Source organism: Myotis myotis, unplaced genomic scaffold (assembly GCF_014108235.1).
Source record: "Myotis myotis isolate mMyoMyo1 unplaced genomic scaffold, mMyoMyo1.p scaffold_m19_p_12, whole genome shotgun sequence".
Taxonomy (NCBI): Eukaryota; Metazoa; Chordata; class Mammalia; order Chiroptera; family Vespertilionidae; genus Myotis; species Myotis myotis.
In genome coordinates, this window is record NW_023416316.1 from 29,250,529 (window position 1) to 29,268,793 (window position 18,265).

The window sequence follows — 18,265 nt, forward strand, 5'->3', positions numbered from 1 at the left end:
AGTCTGAAGCCTGAGCCAGGACAGGGCATTTATATGGAAAAGCTGCTGCAAACAGCTTGGGTGGGGCTGCAGATTGGATGGGGCAGGGTCTCAGGGAATCACCGGGGTGGAGCAAACAGTGCTCCAGGCAGATTGAGTCTCAGATATGGCTGCCAGTCAGCCCTGCGACAAGGGAGGTTCCAGTACAGGAACAATGACCCCTGTGAGTACCCCCTCCTGGGAGAAAGCTGCCCCCGAGTTCCTGCCCCGATTCCAGACAGTCCAGTTGCTCCCCATATGTGTCTGGGCCCCCCAGCACTGGAGCTCGGAAGAAGCAGGACTGTAAGTTTGTGCGCAGACCCTTTAAGAGGAACACCAGGGATTCCAGCAGCCTCCATGTCACTCAGTCACAGTCCCATAGTTGTGGGGACTTCTCTATCCAGCCCTAGGACCCTGGCCTGCAGGTCTGGTGTGGAGCTGGGATCCCTTGCTCCTCATGTGTGGCCTCTGCAGAGATGATCTCGCTCCCGGTTAAAAAAAAAAAAAAAAGGCACAGGTGGGTGTCGGACCAGCCCACTCCGCTCCTACCAGTCTCAATGTGCTTTCTTCTCTAGTTGTAGGACTTCCATTCAGCCTGCTTTCAGGCGGTTCTGAATGATGATGGTTTTGTATTTTAGTTATAATTTTGATGTGGTTGTGGGAGGCAGCGAGTACAGGCATTTACCTACGCCACCATCTTGGTTCTCTTTTTTCCCACTCATTCTTATTAGCTGTGCCTTTGCACATGTTCTGGCCAGTTCCAGGGAATATCATCTGAATCTTCTGGATAGAACTAGTTGCAGGATCCATTATACGAATTCAGTTTTGGCACCTCCCTTTGTTGAAGGAGGGCTTGGCATTGCAAATGTGTTGTTCTGAAGAAAAATTAATAAAGGACCTGAGATTTAGAAAAGTCGTTTGCTATGTACATCATTACCAGTTAGTGGGGGGAAAAAAATTAAAAGCCAACAAAATCCTTGAAAGTATTTGCATGTGGGTGTCTTTTTTTATGTCTAAGCCAAAAATGTTGGAAGATGGAGCATCTGTGTTAATGTATGAAGGTATTGTGTTAGGTACTATTTCAAGAAAGTGAGATTAGTTTGTATAGTCCTTTTATGCCTCTGTGTAATTTTAGCATTTATTAGGTACAAACTAATGGAGTTTTTTTTATTTTTTAAAAATATATTTTAGGCCGGAACCGGTTTGGCTCAGTGGATAGAGCGTCAGCCTGCGGACTGAAAGGTCCCAGGTTCGATTCTGGTCAAGGGCATGTACCTGGGTTGCCGGCACATCCCCAGTAGGAGATGTGCAGGAGGCAGCTGATCGATGTTTCTCTCTCATCGATGTTTCTAACTCTCTATCTCTCTCCCTTCCTCTCTGTAAAAAATCAATAAAATATATTAAAAAATATATATATATATATATATATATTTTAGAATTCAGAGAGGAGGGAAGAGGGAGGGAGAAATAGAAACATCAATGATGGGAGAGAATCATTGATCGGCTGCCTCCTGCACGCATCCCACTGAGAATTGAGCCCGCAACCCAGGCATGTGCCCTTGACTGGAATCAAATCCGGGACCCTTCATTCCGTAGGCCAACACTCTATCCATTGAGCCAAACCAGCTAGGGCTGGAGAGAGATTTTTAAAAGTTTTGCAGTCTTATAATTTATCTTCGATTGAAATTTGAAATACAGTTGTCACATGACTTGAGCCCTCAGCTTCAATTTTGTTTTTGTTTTGAATATTAAAACAAAAACAAATAGTTTGTTCCATATTGGCTAAATTAATTCTTAATAGCAATAAGAAATCCCCCTTTGCAGTCACACTCCCCAAACTAAAGATTTTTCCTGTAGCCACAAAACCTGTGGCTTTTTAATTAACAGAATGTCTGTCATATGCTGCCATTTTGAGATTTGAACACAGCCATAAATCCATGAATTTGTGTGAATGTAGCCTGCCATCCCAGTGAAAAGAAGCCTTTGCTTAAGTACTAGTAAAAAAAGTTTAAAGTGGAAAAGAAACAGCTTCTGTAAAGTTTTTAGAAAAACTTTAATGAAATTGGATTTTTTTATTTAGCCCATGGCCTCATGAACTGGCAGTTGTGAGATGCATGCTTTGTGCCCAGGCTCATGAAGGGCAAGGGTCCAGTCAGTACATGTTGCTTATTCCTTCTAGGAACTTTTTTTTTTTTAAATATATATATATGTATATATATATATTTTAATATATTTTATTGATTTTTCACAGAGAGGAAGGGAGAGAGATAGAGAGCCAGAAACATCGATCAGCCGCCTCCTGCACATCTCCCACTGGGGATGTGCCCGCAACCCAGGCACATGCCCCTGACCAGAATCGAACCCGGGACCCTTCAGTCCACAGGCCGACGCTCTGTCCAGTGAGCCAAACCGGTTTCGGCTTAAATATATATTTTATTGATTTTTTACAGAGAGGAAGAGAGAGAGATAGTTAGAAACATCGATGAGAGAGAAACATCGATCAGCTGCCTCCTGCACACTCCCCACTGGAGATGTGCCCGCAACCAAGGTACATGCCCTTGACCGGAATCGAACCCAGGACCCTTCAGTCCGCAGGCTGACGCTCTATCCACCAAGCCAAACCGGTTACGGCCCTTCTAGGAACTTTTTATCAAACACCTCTTCTGTTCCAACACCTAGTGCTGAGGATGGTTTAAAAAAAAGACCAGTTTCTGGCATAGGATAGGGAAGAAAAGCAAGTTGAAAGGAGTAATTAAAATAGTGGAGTAAGAGAAAATCTTCACTTGTTTTTTTGGTAATGGAAGGGCACCTAATCCAGCCCTACTGAGTTAGGAAAGGCTTCCTAGAGTTGAGCATAAAAGGACCATCAGGAACTGCAGGTAAAGGGATTTGGCAGTCTTAGTAGTAGTTTATGGCGAGACTGGGCAAAGAGGAGAGACCTGGATTGGGAGCTATTAAGTATGGGGTTTTTTTTTTACTTTTTAGTTAAGTAATACATTGGTGTAATAAGTAAATACAAAGCTGAAAAAGGGATCTGCTTTTCCCAGTAACCTTTAGGCAGCTGTCTACAACTTAACCTAAAAACAGTGTTAACTTTTATTCAAAAGTGAAAACAGGTGCTTCTTACTCTGCGCTTAAATTTTCTTCTTAAGAATCATGTGGCCATTTAAATACAGAAGGCAGGGGGAGCTCCAGGGACAGAAGCCCAGAAGGGAGAAGGGAAGTCCATGCAACAACTGCTGTTCTGTTTTGCTGTCTGTCTTGCAGAGAGAGGGGGAGATGGCTGAAGAGGGCATGCCCCACATGCCCAAGGAGCCTCAGCGCACCCCTGCGGTGGTCCCTGGTCTGGTGGACCAGGCTGAGCAGCGCCAGTGGAGGCCCTTAGCTGCTGGTGCACCCTGCACCCTCCCTGGAACCAGCTGTCAGCGGCTGGAGGCCTCCGACGGCGCCACTGGGCTGCTTTGCATGTTACATAAATTGGTAGTCAGAGATCATGTTATTGGCCTCTCCTACCACAATGCCAGTTGTAGAAGCTCAACGAATGGTAGTTGGATACCGGTAATCAGTGGCTACTCCCTCGTGAAACTAAATGTATGATGTCAGGGTCCTAGGGAGGCGTTCTGCTGCAGCTTGATGACTTAACTGATATTCCTCCTTAGGTCTTAAAACTTAAAATACCTGGCATTAAAGTTAAGCCCGTGAGAGAAAGGGTATTTGCCCTATTTCTCACTCAGTTGTTTAATTAGACTGAAAAATATCCAATTTTTTCTAATAAACAGTCTTAGGAATAATTCTGTATCTTCTTCAGCCAGTTAAAATTTTCAACTTGTATTGCTGGCACTAATAAACAGTGCTTCCTATGTAAGCAGCCTTATTTAATTCTCAGGACCATTTTATGAAGTACAGCCTATTATTCCCATGATGCACAGAAAGAAAGGTTCCACACGTTGCTCATGGAGCTGACACTGAAAACCAGGTGATTCCAAAATGCAATTTCTTTATTCTCATTCAAACTGCTGTCAGTTTCTTCTCTGTGTAGGTTTGGGCAGAAGTGAAGAAAGAATCCATGGCTTGTTTTTCCACATTCTGTTAAAACTTATCTAAATTGGCCACAGGCAGTGAGATGAGTAGAAAGAACTAAATTACAAGAATCTGGATTCCAGTCTTTTATTTGGGCCAGAACAATGGCTCTCTTACCTGGCAACTTGTTTGAAAAAGCAAAATCTCAGGTCCTACCCTAAGACCTACAAAATCAGAAACTGTGAAAGTGGCACTCAGCAAGCACACACAAATTTGGGAACTAGTAGACTGGACAGCAGTTTCCTCACCTATGAAGTATAACTGTCCCTCAAGGGATTGGTTCCCAGACCTCTGGCAGATAGATACCCAAATCCAGAAGATGCTCAAGACCCTTATATAAAATGACATTTGTATATAGGCTACAGCAGGTGTATCTGCACATCGCCTTATTCTTGTGCAAATTCAAGTTTTGCTTTTTGGAACTTTCTGGGATTTCCTCCCCGAATATTTTCAATCCAATTTATTGAATCCATGGATGCAGAATCTGAGAATACACAGGGCTGACTGTGTTTTGATTCTTGTTCTGTCAGTCTCACAAGGTTGCGGAAACCAAATTAAGTGATAAAGGTACAGGACTTCAGAAACTCTTGAATGTATCTGTATTGCTGTAGCTTACTAGCATTTTCATTCCCTGCTTTTAGAGCCTATGCTTTATTTTCCCACGTTATTTCAAAAGAAAAACCGTGATCAAGTGTTATTTCTAAGCTTGGATGCTCCTTGTCCTGAGCCTCAAACTCTCACTTGCAATAGCATGGGATGCCACTATTTGAACTTCCACAGTAATTCTAAGTGGCATTTCTGTCCTGGGGGTTAGGTTAATACAAGTATGTCCCCATGTTGGTAGTGTTGGAACTTGGCAGTACTTGACCATCCAGGTGCTCAGGCTACATCCAGTTCAGTTACACCAAAATCAGGTGTCACTGATTTTGAGGGTGGAACTAAAATCAATTTTAAAGCTTCCCAGGTAATTCCACTTGTAGCCAAGGTTGAAAAACAGTGCCATATGCAGAAAAGATGCTAATTTCACATACAGGAAGGTTGGTCACATTACACAGCATGGGACAGAATTCTTACTCTCTGAAAAAGCAGTAGTGCTAGGACCAGGAACTGCACTTGTGTGGATGGGCTTTATTTCTGTGATTACCTGGGTCAGTGTTCTAAGAGGTATTTTTTTCTTTTTACTAGACTTGTCAGTTTCTGCCTTTCCAGATATAACTAATTTTCTTTTAGTGATTTCTATTTTCTTTTAAAGGTTTTACTGTGGTAAGATATGTAAAATAACTTTTAACCACTTTTAAGTGTAGAATTCAGTAGCGTTATACAACCATCATTTCTAAAACTTTTTCATCACCCTAGAGACAATTAAGCACCAACTCCCTGTTCTTCTTGCCCCCCAGCCCTTGGTAATCTGTCTCTGAATTTGCCTAGGTATTTCATAGCTGGACGCATATAGTATCTGTCCCTTTGTGTGTCATTTTGGGGTGAACAAAAGGTTTACAGTTCTTCATATGAAAAATACAATATACTTTTTGCCTGACCGGTGTGGCTCAGTGGTTGAGCATTGACCCATGAACCAAGTCACTGGTTCAATTCCTGGTCAGGGCACGTGCCTGGGTTGTGGGCTTGATTCTCAGTAGGGGGAATGCAGGAGGCAGCCAAGATCAATGTCTCTCCCTCTTCGATGTTTCTCTAAAAGATTAATAAAAAAATTAAAACTTTTGCATACAACTGTAAACCCACTTTTTGCTAACCCCTATATACATATCATTTTGTTTACTATCTGTTGACTAAATGGTTTTCCCTTTGGCTATTGTGAATGCTGCTGCAGCAAAGGGCATGCAAAGTATCTGAATCAAGGAGTGTAATTACTGGGTCATATGGCAATTCCATGTTTGGGTTTTTGAGGAGCTGCCCAACTTTTCTATAGCAGGTATAACATTTAATATTCCCATGAGCAATGTGCAGGGTTCCAACTTCTCCATTCTCATTTGCTTTCATTTTGAGTTAGATTTTGGATTAGTTGATGTGAAGTAGTAGCTCAGTATGGGTTAATTTGCATTTTCCCTCATGACTGATACTTTTCACTCTCCACCCATTTAAATAGAAAATATTTAACTACAGTTGATATTTTTGGGTGTTAACATTTTAACGAGTTAAGTGAAAAGTTACCTATCTTAGTGACCAGCTAATGCTTTCTTCTGGGGAAAAATAAAAAAGCCTATAGTGACACACTGGAAATACTTTGTAATCAGTGTATTAAGGAGACATTCATACATTTCAAGAATTGCTTAAATTCTGATATCCAGATTTAAGCTTGTGAACATATGACTTTAAACATACAATTAAAGCTATTCATAATTTGCTATACTACCAACATTAAATTACAGTTACTTTGGAGCATAAGTTAAATGGTTTAAAGTAAGCCAGTAACATACCTAAAACACACCTTCCTATCTCATACATGCAAATTACTTCTCCATGTAAAGGTTTCATCACTCAACTTCTAAGTAAGCCTATTCCCGAAGTCACTACTCTAAGGCTTATGGTCCAAAGAGAAGGGGGAAAAAATGTAACCAAGGACTGATATATAATAATAAAAAAAAAGATGGCACAACAGAAGGGAATGCAATTCTACAAGTGCAAGCCCTCAAGAAGCAGATTATGATAAACCCCTTCTTTGGAAAGGTATCATTTCTATCACTGATACCACAGGTTAAATTATATGGCATGCCACCTTCAAGTAACAGTTGAGGCAACAGAATAAATGCAGAGGCATCACAATGAATCCCACTTAATACAACTATACAAACTAACACTTCTCTACAAATTCAGTTCTTTGTCTGACTGCCAGTTAAATACAGAATTTTAACTTCATAGCTTAACAATTAAGGGTCACACACCAAAGTCAATACATATATCTAGCATTTCAGTCTAAGCTATTCCATGTACATAACTGAAATTAATTACAAAGTATGGCCTAGCAAATGCTAGGGGAATTTTTTTACAGGTATTATCTTGCACACAAGTCATCATACATACAGGGCAAAGTCAGAGCTTTTATATTTGAGTTTATTCTTCATTTAACTTTTAAAACACTACTATACTTGAATATTAAAACAAAAACAATAGCAAGTAGTGAGCATATTATGGTTACAGTCCTTCACTCATTCACTACTGTATATAAAATGCCAGCAGTGAGTGTTATTCACTGGCCCCATTAAGAGGTCTGACACTGAACACCACCCCTAGGATGATGTTCATCATCCTCGTATGCTTCTCCATTGTAATGGCGCCGTCTTTCTTGATTTGGATCAAAGTCCACCAGTTCTACCTGGTCCATTTCATCAGTCTCTTCTACTTCCTTCCTTTCAGGTAGGAGTTTTTCCAGCAAAGAGAGTTTATCAGGAGAGAGAAAGCCATTCTCAGGAAAGTTTACCTATACAAAAAAGAACTTCTACTGTAAGTCTGATTTATTTATTTCATCATTAGTTCCTTGAATTACTGTCAACCCATTTCCCCCAGAAAAACACATGTAACCACAACACTATTTTTCAGTGAATCTGCCCATCCCAAGGTTAGAATACATGCTCTAAAAGGCACAGCATCCAGTGCTCTGAACTAGTTTAAAGCATATGGCACAAGTAAGGTTTTTTTTAAAAAATAATGATCCTAGTAAAATAGCTCTGTAACAACCATTGTTCTATTCAGAAAATACATTATACACGAGAATCCTTCCTAAAACACATTTTATGAACCACCCTATTAACAAACCAACCACTGTATTTTGCTAAAAATCCACAAGTTATTTTAAGTCCTTCTGCTGAATGTTAAGATCCCAGTTACAGTCTTGTAACCTCTTCCTCCACCAAGTTTTAAGTAGCCAAATAATGATGTAAACAAACCCAATCCGAACCTGACAGAAGTATTAGATAAATCTATTTCTTTCTGGATAAGGGAGAATAGAAATTTGATGTTTCTTTGACATTCAGAAGATGTAACTGTTATCAGATTTTAGTAAGTAACCACTCAAATATTGCTAAAGTACTTTATAGCTTACCTTAAATTCGATGATTAGGCGACCCTTTTCATATGGTCTACGATAAATTGGCATGCCTTCATTTAATACACACTTGATATCTCCATGCTTGACAATCTGACCTAAAAACATTGAAGGCAGGTTCTTCCTTAAATACAGCCACATTTTCATGTAGAGAGAATCAGGAACAGAGAAAAATGTCCTAGCTCATTGACAGGAGGTAAAGTTATGTGAAGCAATCCTTTATTTTTCATTTATGGGTTTTCCAGGGGCTTCCAAAAAAGGAGCCAAGATCATACAATTTCAGTTCAGCTCATGAAAGGGATATTTAACTGAGCAAGTAAAATACCCATTTCCTCAGTGCCTAAACAGCTATCTGCAGACAATGAAAATAAGTTACTAGAATAGAAAGAGAAGCTCATCTATCAGTACCTTACCTGGATGAGAGGTGATGACTATGGTTCGGTTGTCAAGAGTAGCTATTGGCTTTTGGAAGCCACACAAAGCTTCAACCAGCTGTATGTCCATACACATGAAAAGGTCTTCTCCTCGTCTGTATTAATATAAATTTAGCACATACTTAGATCTTTCAAATCACCAATTGTTATAAGTACCACAGCAGGCAATTGTTTTCTTAATAAGAGCAAGGTATCTTTTACAAAGGTGTCCTTTCTTCCCCATTCTAAAAACAGAGCTGAGAACCAGGAGCAGCAAATATATGGAACCTGCCAGGCCCATTTCCTGGACAACACTTCGGAATCCTTACCCACACTCTAGGTAGTCTCTACCATTTACCATTCCTGAATTGTCCCATCACCTAATTTTAAATTTAGTTGCTCACATAAAGAAAAAATTCTAGTAACAGTGAGGCTTTAAAAAAAAAGCAAACATACATTAGGGAGATTATAGTATAATATGAACAGACCTCAGCTGGCCCTGGATTATGGGCTCTATAAAATTTACTGCCGTAGCCCTAATCGGTTTGGCTCAGTGGATAGAGCGTCGGCCTGCGGACTGAAAGGTCCCAGGTTCGATTCCGGTCAAGGGCATGTACCTTGGTTGCGGGCACATCCCCAGTGGGGAGTGTGCGGGAGGCAGCTGATCGATGTTTCTCTCTCATCGATGTTTCTAACTCTCTATCCCTATCCCTTCCTCTCTGTAGAAAATCAATAAAACATATTTAAAAAAAAAAAAAAAATTTACTGCCGTACATAAATTAAGTAACATAGTGCTTGGAACATTATGAACACAATCTTTTTTATTTACTAACAGCCCATTTCCTCCTCTTGGTGTTTAGACTTTTTTCCTTTTCCAATCCATATTAATAACAGGATACTCTTCAGAAAACCTCCTGAGGATTCACCTCAAATGATGGCATTAAAATCCTGAGTTTAATAGTATTTTCCATTGTAGGAACACTTGGGGAATGTTCTATTATAATTAACTTAAAACCAGTTCCTTCAGATGTAAATCCTGACAAGATTTATTAGAACCCCAATCCAGTCTGTTTTAAAGTCAGCCATGGGTATATAATTGACATATTCGCTGTTTACTATCAATTTTTCTTTGCTTCCCTATTAAGTTCATTGTAAATACTATTAAATATTTCACAGCAATAGGCCTGAATTTACAGATTTTAATACAGATGGTTCTAGAGACACTTATTTACAATTAAAAGCAACTGAACATATCGTGAACTCAAGGATTTAAAGTGGTGAGAACTTTAGGACAAAATTTTGTCTAGGGAGGTTTCCCACAATCCACCTGTTTATTATATTCATGCAAAACATCATCTAACTGAAGTATATTCTTCAAATTCCAGATTAGGTAATCACTTTACCTAAATCTGGACAAAAAACTAAAATCTGATCCTTTTTGTTCTCAGCCTCTTTCCAGATGAAAACATGAATGATTAACGACATTTTAGAAAAGATATACATAGCCTAACTCTCCCACTATGTTTTTCCAGAGTATTTCTAGGAAGTATGTTCTACTCCAAGTATGCACGACGTCAGTTTGAGTAGTTGATTAAAATTTTTACCGAGTTGCCCTAACCGGTTTGGCTTAGTGGATTGAGCATCAGCCTGCAGACTGAAGGGTCCCAGGTTCGATTCCGGTCAAAGGCATGTACCTTGGCTGCGGGCACATCCCCAGTAGGGGGTGTGCAGGACGCAGCTGATCGATGTTTCTCTCTTATCAATGTTTCTAACTCTCTATTCCTCTCCCTTCCTCTCTGTAAAAAAAATCAATAAAATATATTTAAAAAAAAAAAATTTTTACCGAGTGAAAACAGCATGGTCCTTCTGATCTAAAACAATGATAATGTCTCCTGGCTCCAGGCCTGGCTCCTGGTCTCCTTCACCATGGAATGTTATCTTCTGGCCATCTTTCATGCCTAAAAACAGAAGGTTCATTTTATACTTTTATTTAACATCCAACTAATGTCAGATTCTCAATATATTAAGAAACACAGATGCATGTTTGTGCATGAAAAAAGCAAGTTCAAGTTTTTGTGGATGCTAAGGTCTACAAAGATGACGAAGAATGCCCACATGATTAGACCAGTCCAATTTCTTACTGAAGAAAGATATCACAGAGAAGAAAAACTCTAGAGGCAAACAGATAAGGCCTCAAGTCTCAGCTGTTACTCACTACCAGCTGGATTATCCCAGGGAAGCAAGCTGCTTAACTCCTAACCATCAACTGTCCCACAGAGACCTACCTCATGAGGATTGTTGTGAGGATTGAATAAAAAGGCCCATCCATGCTGGCAACAAATCCGTGACGGGCAAACACTTTAACCATAAATGTTAACTATTCCAATTTCATTACTTACTTAAAAGAACCTGTATCAAATTATTTCTATTAAGCCTAACAGTAACATAAATCAAGACTTTCTCTTCTCTATTGTATTAGCAGTATTTACATATAGGAAGTATAGGATGTCCCTCAAAAATGTATGCACACACTGTGAATAATTATACAGTGTTGCCCTAGCTGGATAGTTCAGTTGGTTAGAGCGTTGTCCCAATGTGCCAAGGTTTAAGGTTCAATCCCCAGTCAGGGCATATACAAAAAGCAACCAATAAATGATAAGAAAGTGGAACAACAAATTAATGTCTCTCTCAAATCAATCAATAAAATAGAAATTTAAAAATGTTAAAAAAAGGCAGTGTTTATTAAAGGCCAACTTATTTTATTGAGAGAGTCCCTCCCTCGTACCTCTAACCCATATACTTTTAGTTCAGTGAGGCCTTAGACAACATCTCTTTAAACTTAACTCATGTAATGTGTTTGCAGATTATACTACAGCAGTATCTCCTGATAATTTCCTGAACCAATCAGTGACATCACCCAAAGAGAACAATTTACGGGAAAAATTAAACCTATATAAACACAGCCAGTACAATGGATTTCTATATATCAATCTATATCCAGCAGTTAACTCACTACTATTTCATATATACCTTCATCCTTGTCCAACCCCCCAATATCTGAAGCAAAATCCAGACATGAATTAACCCACAAATACTTCAGTACCCCTAGAAAAATAAAAGCTTAAACCACAATACCCGTGTTACACACCAACAAAACTAAACACACTGTGGCTTTAATCATCACGAGGCAGTGTGACTAGTTACACTAGTGAACAAGCTCAGCTGTATTTTGCTGGCTGCTTCAGTGCTGTGCAGGGCATGGGGAAGAGCAAAATAAATGGCTTTAATCGCAATTAATGCCCTCCTAAGTACATACTATTGGTAGCCAGGTGAGGCATCTTACTGGAAGAAAAAACAACAACAACCAATCCCACATGGACCAATTAAGTGGGGGATAAATGGAGGGAGGGAAGGATCATGATTCACATGGGTTAAGTACTATTGCAGGGCTTACATAATGTATATATGTACTAATATGAGATGTTCATAATATTAATAGTTCCAAATCAGTATGTACAGTATAATACTAGTTGCAAAGTCTGAAGATTACAGCATTTACTATTTCAGAATAGCAAAATTAGAAACTTTAATTTACTCTGGAGTTGTATACATTTCTGAAAAAAGTTATATAGTTATAAACTAGAGCCCCAGAGCCAGAAACCTACAGGTAGGTTTACAGTCTATAAAAAAAACATTAAAAAACATTTTTATTGATTTCAGAGAGGGAGAGAAGCAGAGAGAAACATCAATAATGAGAGAGAACCATCAATTGGCTGCCTCCTGCATACTCCCCACTGGAGGTTAAGCCCACAACCCAGGCATGTGACCTTTTAGTGCATAGGTTGACCAAAACATTTTAAAAAGCACTATTTTTTTTGTCTTTTTGAAGATTTTCTAGAGAGAGGGAGAAAGACAAACATCGATGTGAGAGCAGAACATCAATTGGCCACCTCCTGCAAGCTCCCCATCAGGGATCCAGCCTGCAACCCAGGCATGTGCCCTGACTGAGAATTGAACTGGCAACCCTTCAGTGTACAGACAATGCCCTAACAACTGGGCCACACTGGCCAGGGCTAAAAAAGCAATTATTTTTAATCTAAGCTCTTACAAATCAATAAAAATATAACACATTTCATTAGTTTAGAAAAATTTCAAGGAAATAATTTAAATTCACCTAAATCTCCCTCCCCCAAGTTTGAAAGTACATATTCCTTACCCTAACAGTTCCTAAGGAACTTAACATGTGCAAAAATTAATTACAATTTAAAAAGAGGTAGAACTAGTAATTTAATGCAACTGAATTAAGTTTGGAACACTATTTAATCATTTACTGATGTCAGTGTTATAGTAAATGAGGAGATTCTTAATATATTCCTTACAAATGTGCAAAAATGTCTGGATGGAAAAAATTTTTACTATGTAGCCCAGATATCTCTGCGTGATAAGACCATGCATAGAACCCTATTGAGAATCATTTTTAACTATAAAATCTAAATAATCTTGCCATTGCACTCAAGAATTCAGAGAACTCACCTTTATCAATATGAACTTCTAGAATCTTCTTCTCTCGAACTATCTTCCTTCCATTGCAGCTTTTACATCTATCTTTAGGACTGATTCTTTCCCCATGGCCCTGGCACTCCATGCACACAGACTGAATTTGCTGAACCATTCCAGGGCCTATCTGATGAATTCTTATTTGCATTCCAGTACCTCGGCAATTGGGACAGCACTCTACTGCTCCTTTCTTACCACCTCGGCCTAAATAGTTTAAAAAGAAATTGAATTATGTTTGAACTTAGTATCAGACACAATGATGAATGTTTTAATAAGATAGTTTTAATAGACACAACACTGTATTAACATTTGCAAGTGTGATGAAATGCTTGTCCATCAAGAACTAAAATTTAGCCTTTTTATTTGATAAAATACAGCTGCAGCCAGCTTCAGTCATCTATAAACATTGACTGTTGTTTTCCCAAAGAACCATTTTAGAATTGTGAATTTTAAACGTGCTCCCAAATCACAATTCACTGGACATACTTAACCTGTGAGACGAGAACAGTAAGGAGTTTATTCTTTTTAGAAGATACCATATTTCCAAAAAAATAACTTGTACTTATAAAAGGCTTAAAGGGTCAGAGCCAATAACTTGTCTCTATATGGAACAGCTTAGTGTGCAAAGAAATCACTGTTTAAATCCTATTACAGATTATGAAGCCATTGGAATGATTAAGTGTTTGAGACAATGATGTGCTCATTTGAACTCTGTTGGACAAAAAATGACACTACCTTAGATTCCAACTGCATTAAAATCCTATATAATAAAAGGCTAATATGCAAACTGTCCCCACGAGCGGGACCAACCAAGAACTAGAGGTGTGCTGACCACCAGGGGGCGGCATGGAACATGATGAGCTTTGGCAATGCAGCACTGCCAGCAGGTAGCAGTGGAAGCGCTGCCAGGCCCCAATGGGCCCTGATGAGTGCAGGACCGCAGTGGGATGGTGCAGCAGGTGAGCGGGTGGTGCCAGGCCAAGGTGGGTGCAAGCAGGGGCCCCAATCGCCCTGCCAGTCACCCCACAGATTGGCCCTGATTGCCGGCCAGGCCTAGGGAACCTACCTGTGCCCGAATTTCGTGTACCGGGTCTCTAGTATACACATAAAGAAGTGCTCACATTTTGTTAATATTCTCTAGATGGTAGATATAGATAGTTCTTTATATTTGCACTCTCCAATATTTAGGTAGTGTATTATTCGTCAGTTTTATATCTTCAGAAAGACTTCAGTTCAATTTTCAGTTTATTTAAGATGTTAGAAGACCATACCTTCACATTTGTCACAAATCACATTCTTTTGTAGAGCTAGTTTTCTCGTTGCACCATTATATAAGTCTTCTAAGGTTACAGAGAGCTGATGCACAACGTTTTTACCTAGAACAAAATAATGCTCATTAAAAATCTAAGATGTACATACCTTGTGTTCAATGCACCATCAAAATGACAAATAATAAAAGATAAGGCTCACAAGGTACATTTGTTAAGTAACTTGTATTACATACATAGAATTTGTTAAGTACATATTATATACAGTTTAGCCACATTACCCACAAACTGCAATAAATTTCAGATAAGAAAAATTGGGTGAGATTAAGTAATTTGCCTAAGAATGTAGTTGTGACTATCTTACAAATTATGGCAATCAAAAACATGAACAGTAAAATCAGTTGAGAACCAATGCCATTTATAGAGGCACATTTCATAATAATTATTTTAAACTACATTTCTGTCCCAATATATTCTTTGAATCTTTCACTTACTATGATATTGAGCAACATGGCCTATTACTTCATCCAAAAATTCTTCAGCACACTAAGTTCCAAGTTCCAACCAATCAAGATTGGCTGGGGAACCTGATGCATTTATTCAACCTCCACAGAATATCAATTCCTACTTCTACATGAAGCAGGAATAGCACATTTATTGTTTGACTAGCACTAGTTTAACGACTAGGTTTCTCATATCCTTTATCATAGTGCTGTCCAAAAGAACTTGCAGCAGTGATAGGAATTTTTATATTTGTGCTATCCCACACAGTAGCCACTAGTCATATGTGGCTACTGCAGATGAAAACTGAATTTTTGTCTGTTTTTAATGGATCTAAATTTATTGTGGACAGTGGCTACAAAGGAGTGCCATAACTCATTTCAGAATAGGAAGTGGAAGGTTAGAGATCATATGAGGACACTGAGGTTACAGAAATGAAGTCACCTGTCAATGGTTAATATATTCCCAGCTAGTAATTCTTTCACAAAGACTTCATCCACCACAAAACAGTACTGCCTTATGCCCAAGTGAAAACAAGTTCTCAAACTCTTATCTGCACAATATGCCTGTTGTGAACATTTTTAGTTTCCAATGAAGTGTGAAGCACCATTAACTATATCCTTCTGCTCCTAGCTTCATCTTTGGGTTCTGTATCACAAATATAGCCCCATACAGTTGGTTCCAGCACATTGAAAGCTGCCTTTCTTACTTTAAAGTTTTGAGAGTATAAGGGAAAAAAGCTTATTAAATTTGATCAGGCAAGTATTTTTGGTGTCCCACACAGAGGCCTTTCATTGATCTAAATCACATAGAAGAGTTTGCCAGTCAATTCATTATTAAAAATATAAGTATAAAAACATATCCCTTTCCTTTCAGGAAAAACTAAGTAAACCATTTCTAGTCTTTCTGAATTTTAAAAAGCTCACAGTGGAATTTAATGGCTTCCCTATTCCTTCTAAAATGGACTCTACCCATTGGCCACTATTTATGTAAACTATACTGGGAACAAATGAGATTGACTCTGACCTGAACATTGTTTTCCTATGAAGAATATTTCTACAACCAGGAAACGGCATTTCTGATAAATGTTAGGGGCACATATATAGATATAATAAAGCTGAAGCAAAATTAACAGATAGCAGGCTATCTGCAAGTAATGAATCTATGCTCTAATCTATGCTCTAATCCTGACTACTGATGCCTTGCTGTATAGCCTGGAGGGAAGTTTAGGTTTCTGAACTTTAACCCACTTTCAACTGAGTGCCTCCCATTAGGTTGGGGGGTGTCAAATAACAGCTTAAAAAAGGGCTTTGAAAATTATGTTCTGATACTTTGTTCCTTTAATTAATGCTTGACAATCTTATTGAAGTTTGTGTCCCAGTGTCAAAGAGCTTTAGAAGCACTCACTTGTTAGCACTTGGTCTAGATAGTTTTAGTTACATCAAATCTTATTTTAAAAAACGATACAAATAGGAATGGCAGTGTAGTTTGCAAAATTGTAACAACATGTAAACCAACATTTAAAATAGACAAGAATTTGCTCTGACCAAGGGGCTACTGTGAATTGCTGCATATAGACTGGATTATTCTTACCTCTCCTTTCTCTCTGCATCCTTCCTCCTCCTCCAAAAAACATATCAAAGATGTCCATGGGGGAACCAAAACCACCACCTGCTCCACCTTCCTTAATTGCTTGTTCTCCTCCTTTGTCATATAATTCCCTTTTCTTTGCATCAGAGAGCACTTCGTAAGCTTGAGAAATCTGTTTAAACTGTTTGAGAAAAGAATAAATCTCACTTTAAAAAAGTATTACAAAGCATAGCTACTATATTAGACATACTCAATTTCAGGTTGTTATGGAACTACCATACACCTGACCAAAAAACCGATTCAAGCTCCGCTTGAGTATGAATATACAACTTGCCTTCTCTCCTTCATTTGGATTCTTGTCAGGGTGGTACTTCAAGGCCAGCTTCCTATAAGCCTTTTTCAGTTCTTCCTGGGTGGCATTGGGTTTGACCCCCAAAACATCATAGTAAGTGGTTTCTTTCACCATTTTTGACAGCCTGAAATTAAAAAACAAAACAATTTTCACTGACTTTCAACTGGTAGCTGTAATTCGTTAAATCATAGATATGGCCTAGAAATCTGTTCTTTGCCAAATCTGATTATAAAAACCCTGCCTTTTCTGACCTGCAGAGGAGGTCACAATTCCTTTGACAATTCAGCAATAAACTCTAACAAATTACAGATAAGCTAATAATTACCAGGGAACAATTCCGAAGCTCCTATAGCAGCTGGCTCCCGTTCTCCCACACCAGAGCCTCCACCCGGTCTGGGTTCTTCCTGCTCCCCGCCCCCAGCAGGGACAGAAGGAACCAAAGGAGCACCAACAGGTTCAGTCCGCTGGGTCCTACATTACCAGGGCCTCTGGTCAAGACAAGACACACACTCCCTAGAAAAAAGACATCTGGGCACCAGCGGCCAGGGAGTGGTGTATGGAACGATGTACGGCGAGCCCCAGTCTGCGTCTCAGTTCCAGGGCCCACAGCGCCTCCACGCCGGCCGCCGAACCCCTCGCTCCCACCGGCCGCGCAGCTCACACGTCGTTAGGTGTCCCCTGCACTGGGCGCTGATGGCGGAGGTTTCCTTCCTCCCCCGCCCCCCTCCCCGCTCACCGGGGAGAGAAGGGGTGGGAGAGGCCAGCCGGCAACAAAGAGGAGGGGAGGCCGAGAAGCGAAACCGCGGCCGCCGCCCGCTCCTCCCGCAGCCCCTCACCCGCAGCTCCTTCTGCGCTTGCGCGCAGGGTCCCCCACCCCCCGGGAGCGCGGGGGCAGGGGCACCGGGAGGAGAGCCCCAGGCGGCAGGGCCCGGAGATCCGGGGCGGGATGGGGAGCAGGAGCAGCTTTGTGGAGGGTCTCGGGCCCACTCCCTACGAGCCGGGGATGGCTCGCCCTCCCCCCCAAAAGGGAATCGTGGGTCTTAGAACCCATACCCCTCCCGCCCACGCGGAGCCAACCGCCTCCCGCCCACGGCTCCGTCCAGCTTCCCGGCGCCGCCGATGGCGCCGGCCTTGGGTCGAGGGGAGGCGCCAGGACTGACACTCACCGGTGAGCGGGCCGAGGCAGGTGTGGAGGAGCTGGAAAGAGCGCGTTCCTGCGCGCAGCTCAGGCAGCCGCCGCTCCTCCACCTCTCACCGAGCGTTCTGGAAAGTTCCGCCCGGCGCGCCGCAGCCGTCGTCTTTTGTAGCCGAGCCTGGACGCGTCACCCGCAGGAAGTCCCGCCCTTCCCGCCGCTGCCACCGCCCCGCGGTTACCCGGGCAACGGCGCGGGGGAGCTCGGGCTGGAGGGGGCTGTGCCGAACAGCC

General features: G+C 40.6%; 1 protein-coding gene across 3 annotated transcripts; it reads right to left on the minus strand.

Annotated features, from left to right (window-relative positions):
• Positions 1-6,201: 6,201 nt before the first annotated feature.
• Positions 6,202-18,159, minus strand: DNAJA1 (DnaJ heat shock protein family (Hsp40) member A1). 3 transcript variants are annotated; one of them, XM_036330602.1, is made up of 10 exons: positions 18,006-18,127; positions 17,165-17,327; positions 16,822-16,963; positions 16,491-16,668; positions 14,400-14,504; positions 13,105-13,332; positions 10,415-10,529; positions 8,572-8,687; positions 8,156-8,256; positions 6,202-7,534 (listed from the first exon to the last, which is right to left on the minus strand). In XM_036330602.1, the coding sequence occupies exons 3-10, from the start codon at positions 16,951-16,953 to the stop codon at positions 7,316-7,318; spliced, it is 1,194 nt and encodes a 397-aa protein (XP_036186495.1). In that variant the 5' UTR covers positions 16,954-16,963; positions 17,165-17,327; positions 18,006-18,127; the 3' UTR covers positions 6,202-7,315. The 3 variants fall into 3 exon arrangements, with proteins under 3 accessions (XP_036186495.1, XP_036186494.1, XP_036186496.1); XM_036330601.1 differs by lacking the exon at positions 17,165-17,327 and having other exon boundaries at positions 18,006-18,159; XM_036330603.1 differs by lacking the exons at positions 16,822-16,963; positions 17,165-17,327; positions 18,006-18,127 and having other exon boundaries at positions 14,250-14,504; positions 16,491-16,535.
• Positions 18,160-18,265: the final 106 nt, after the last annotated feature.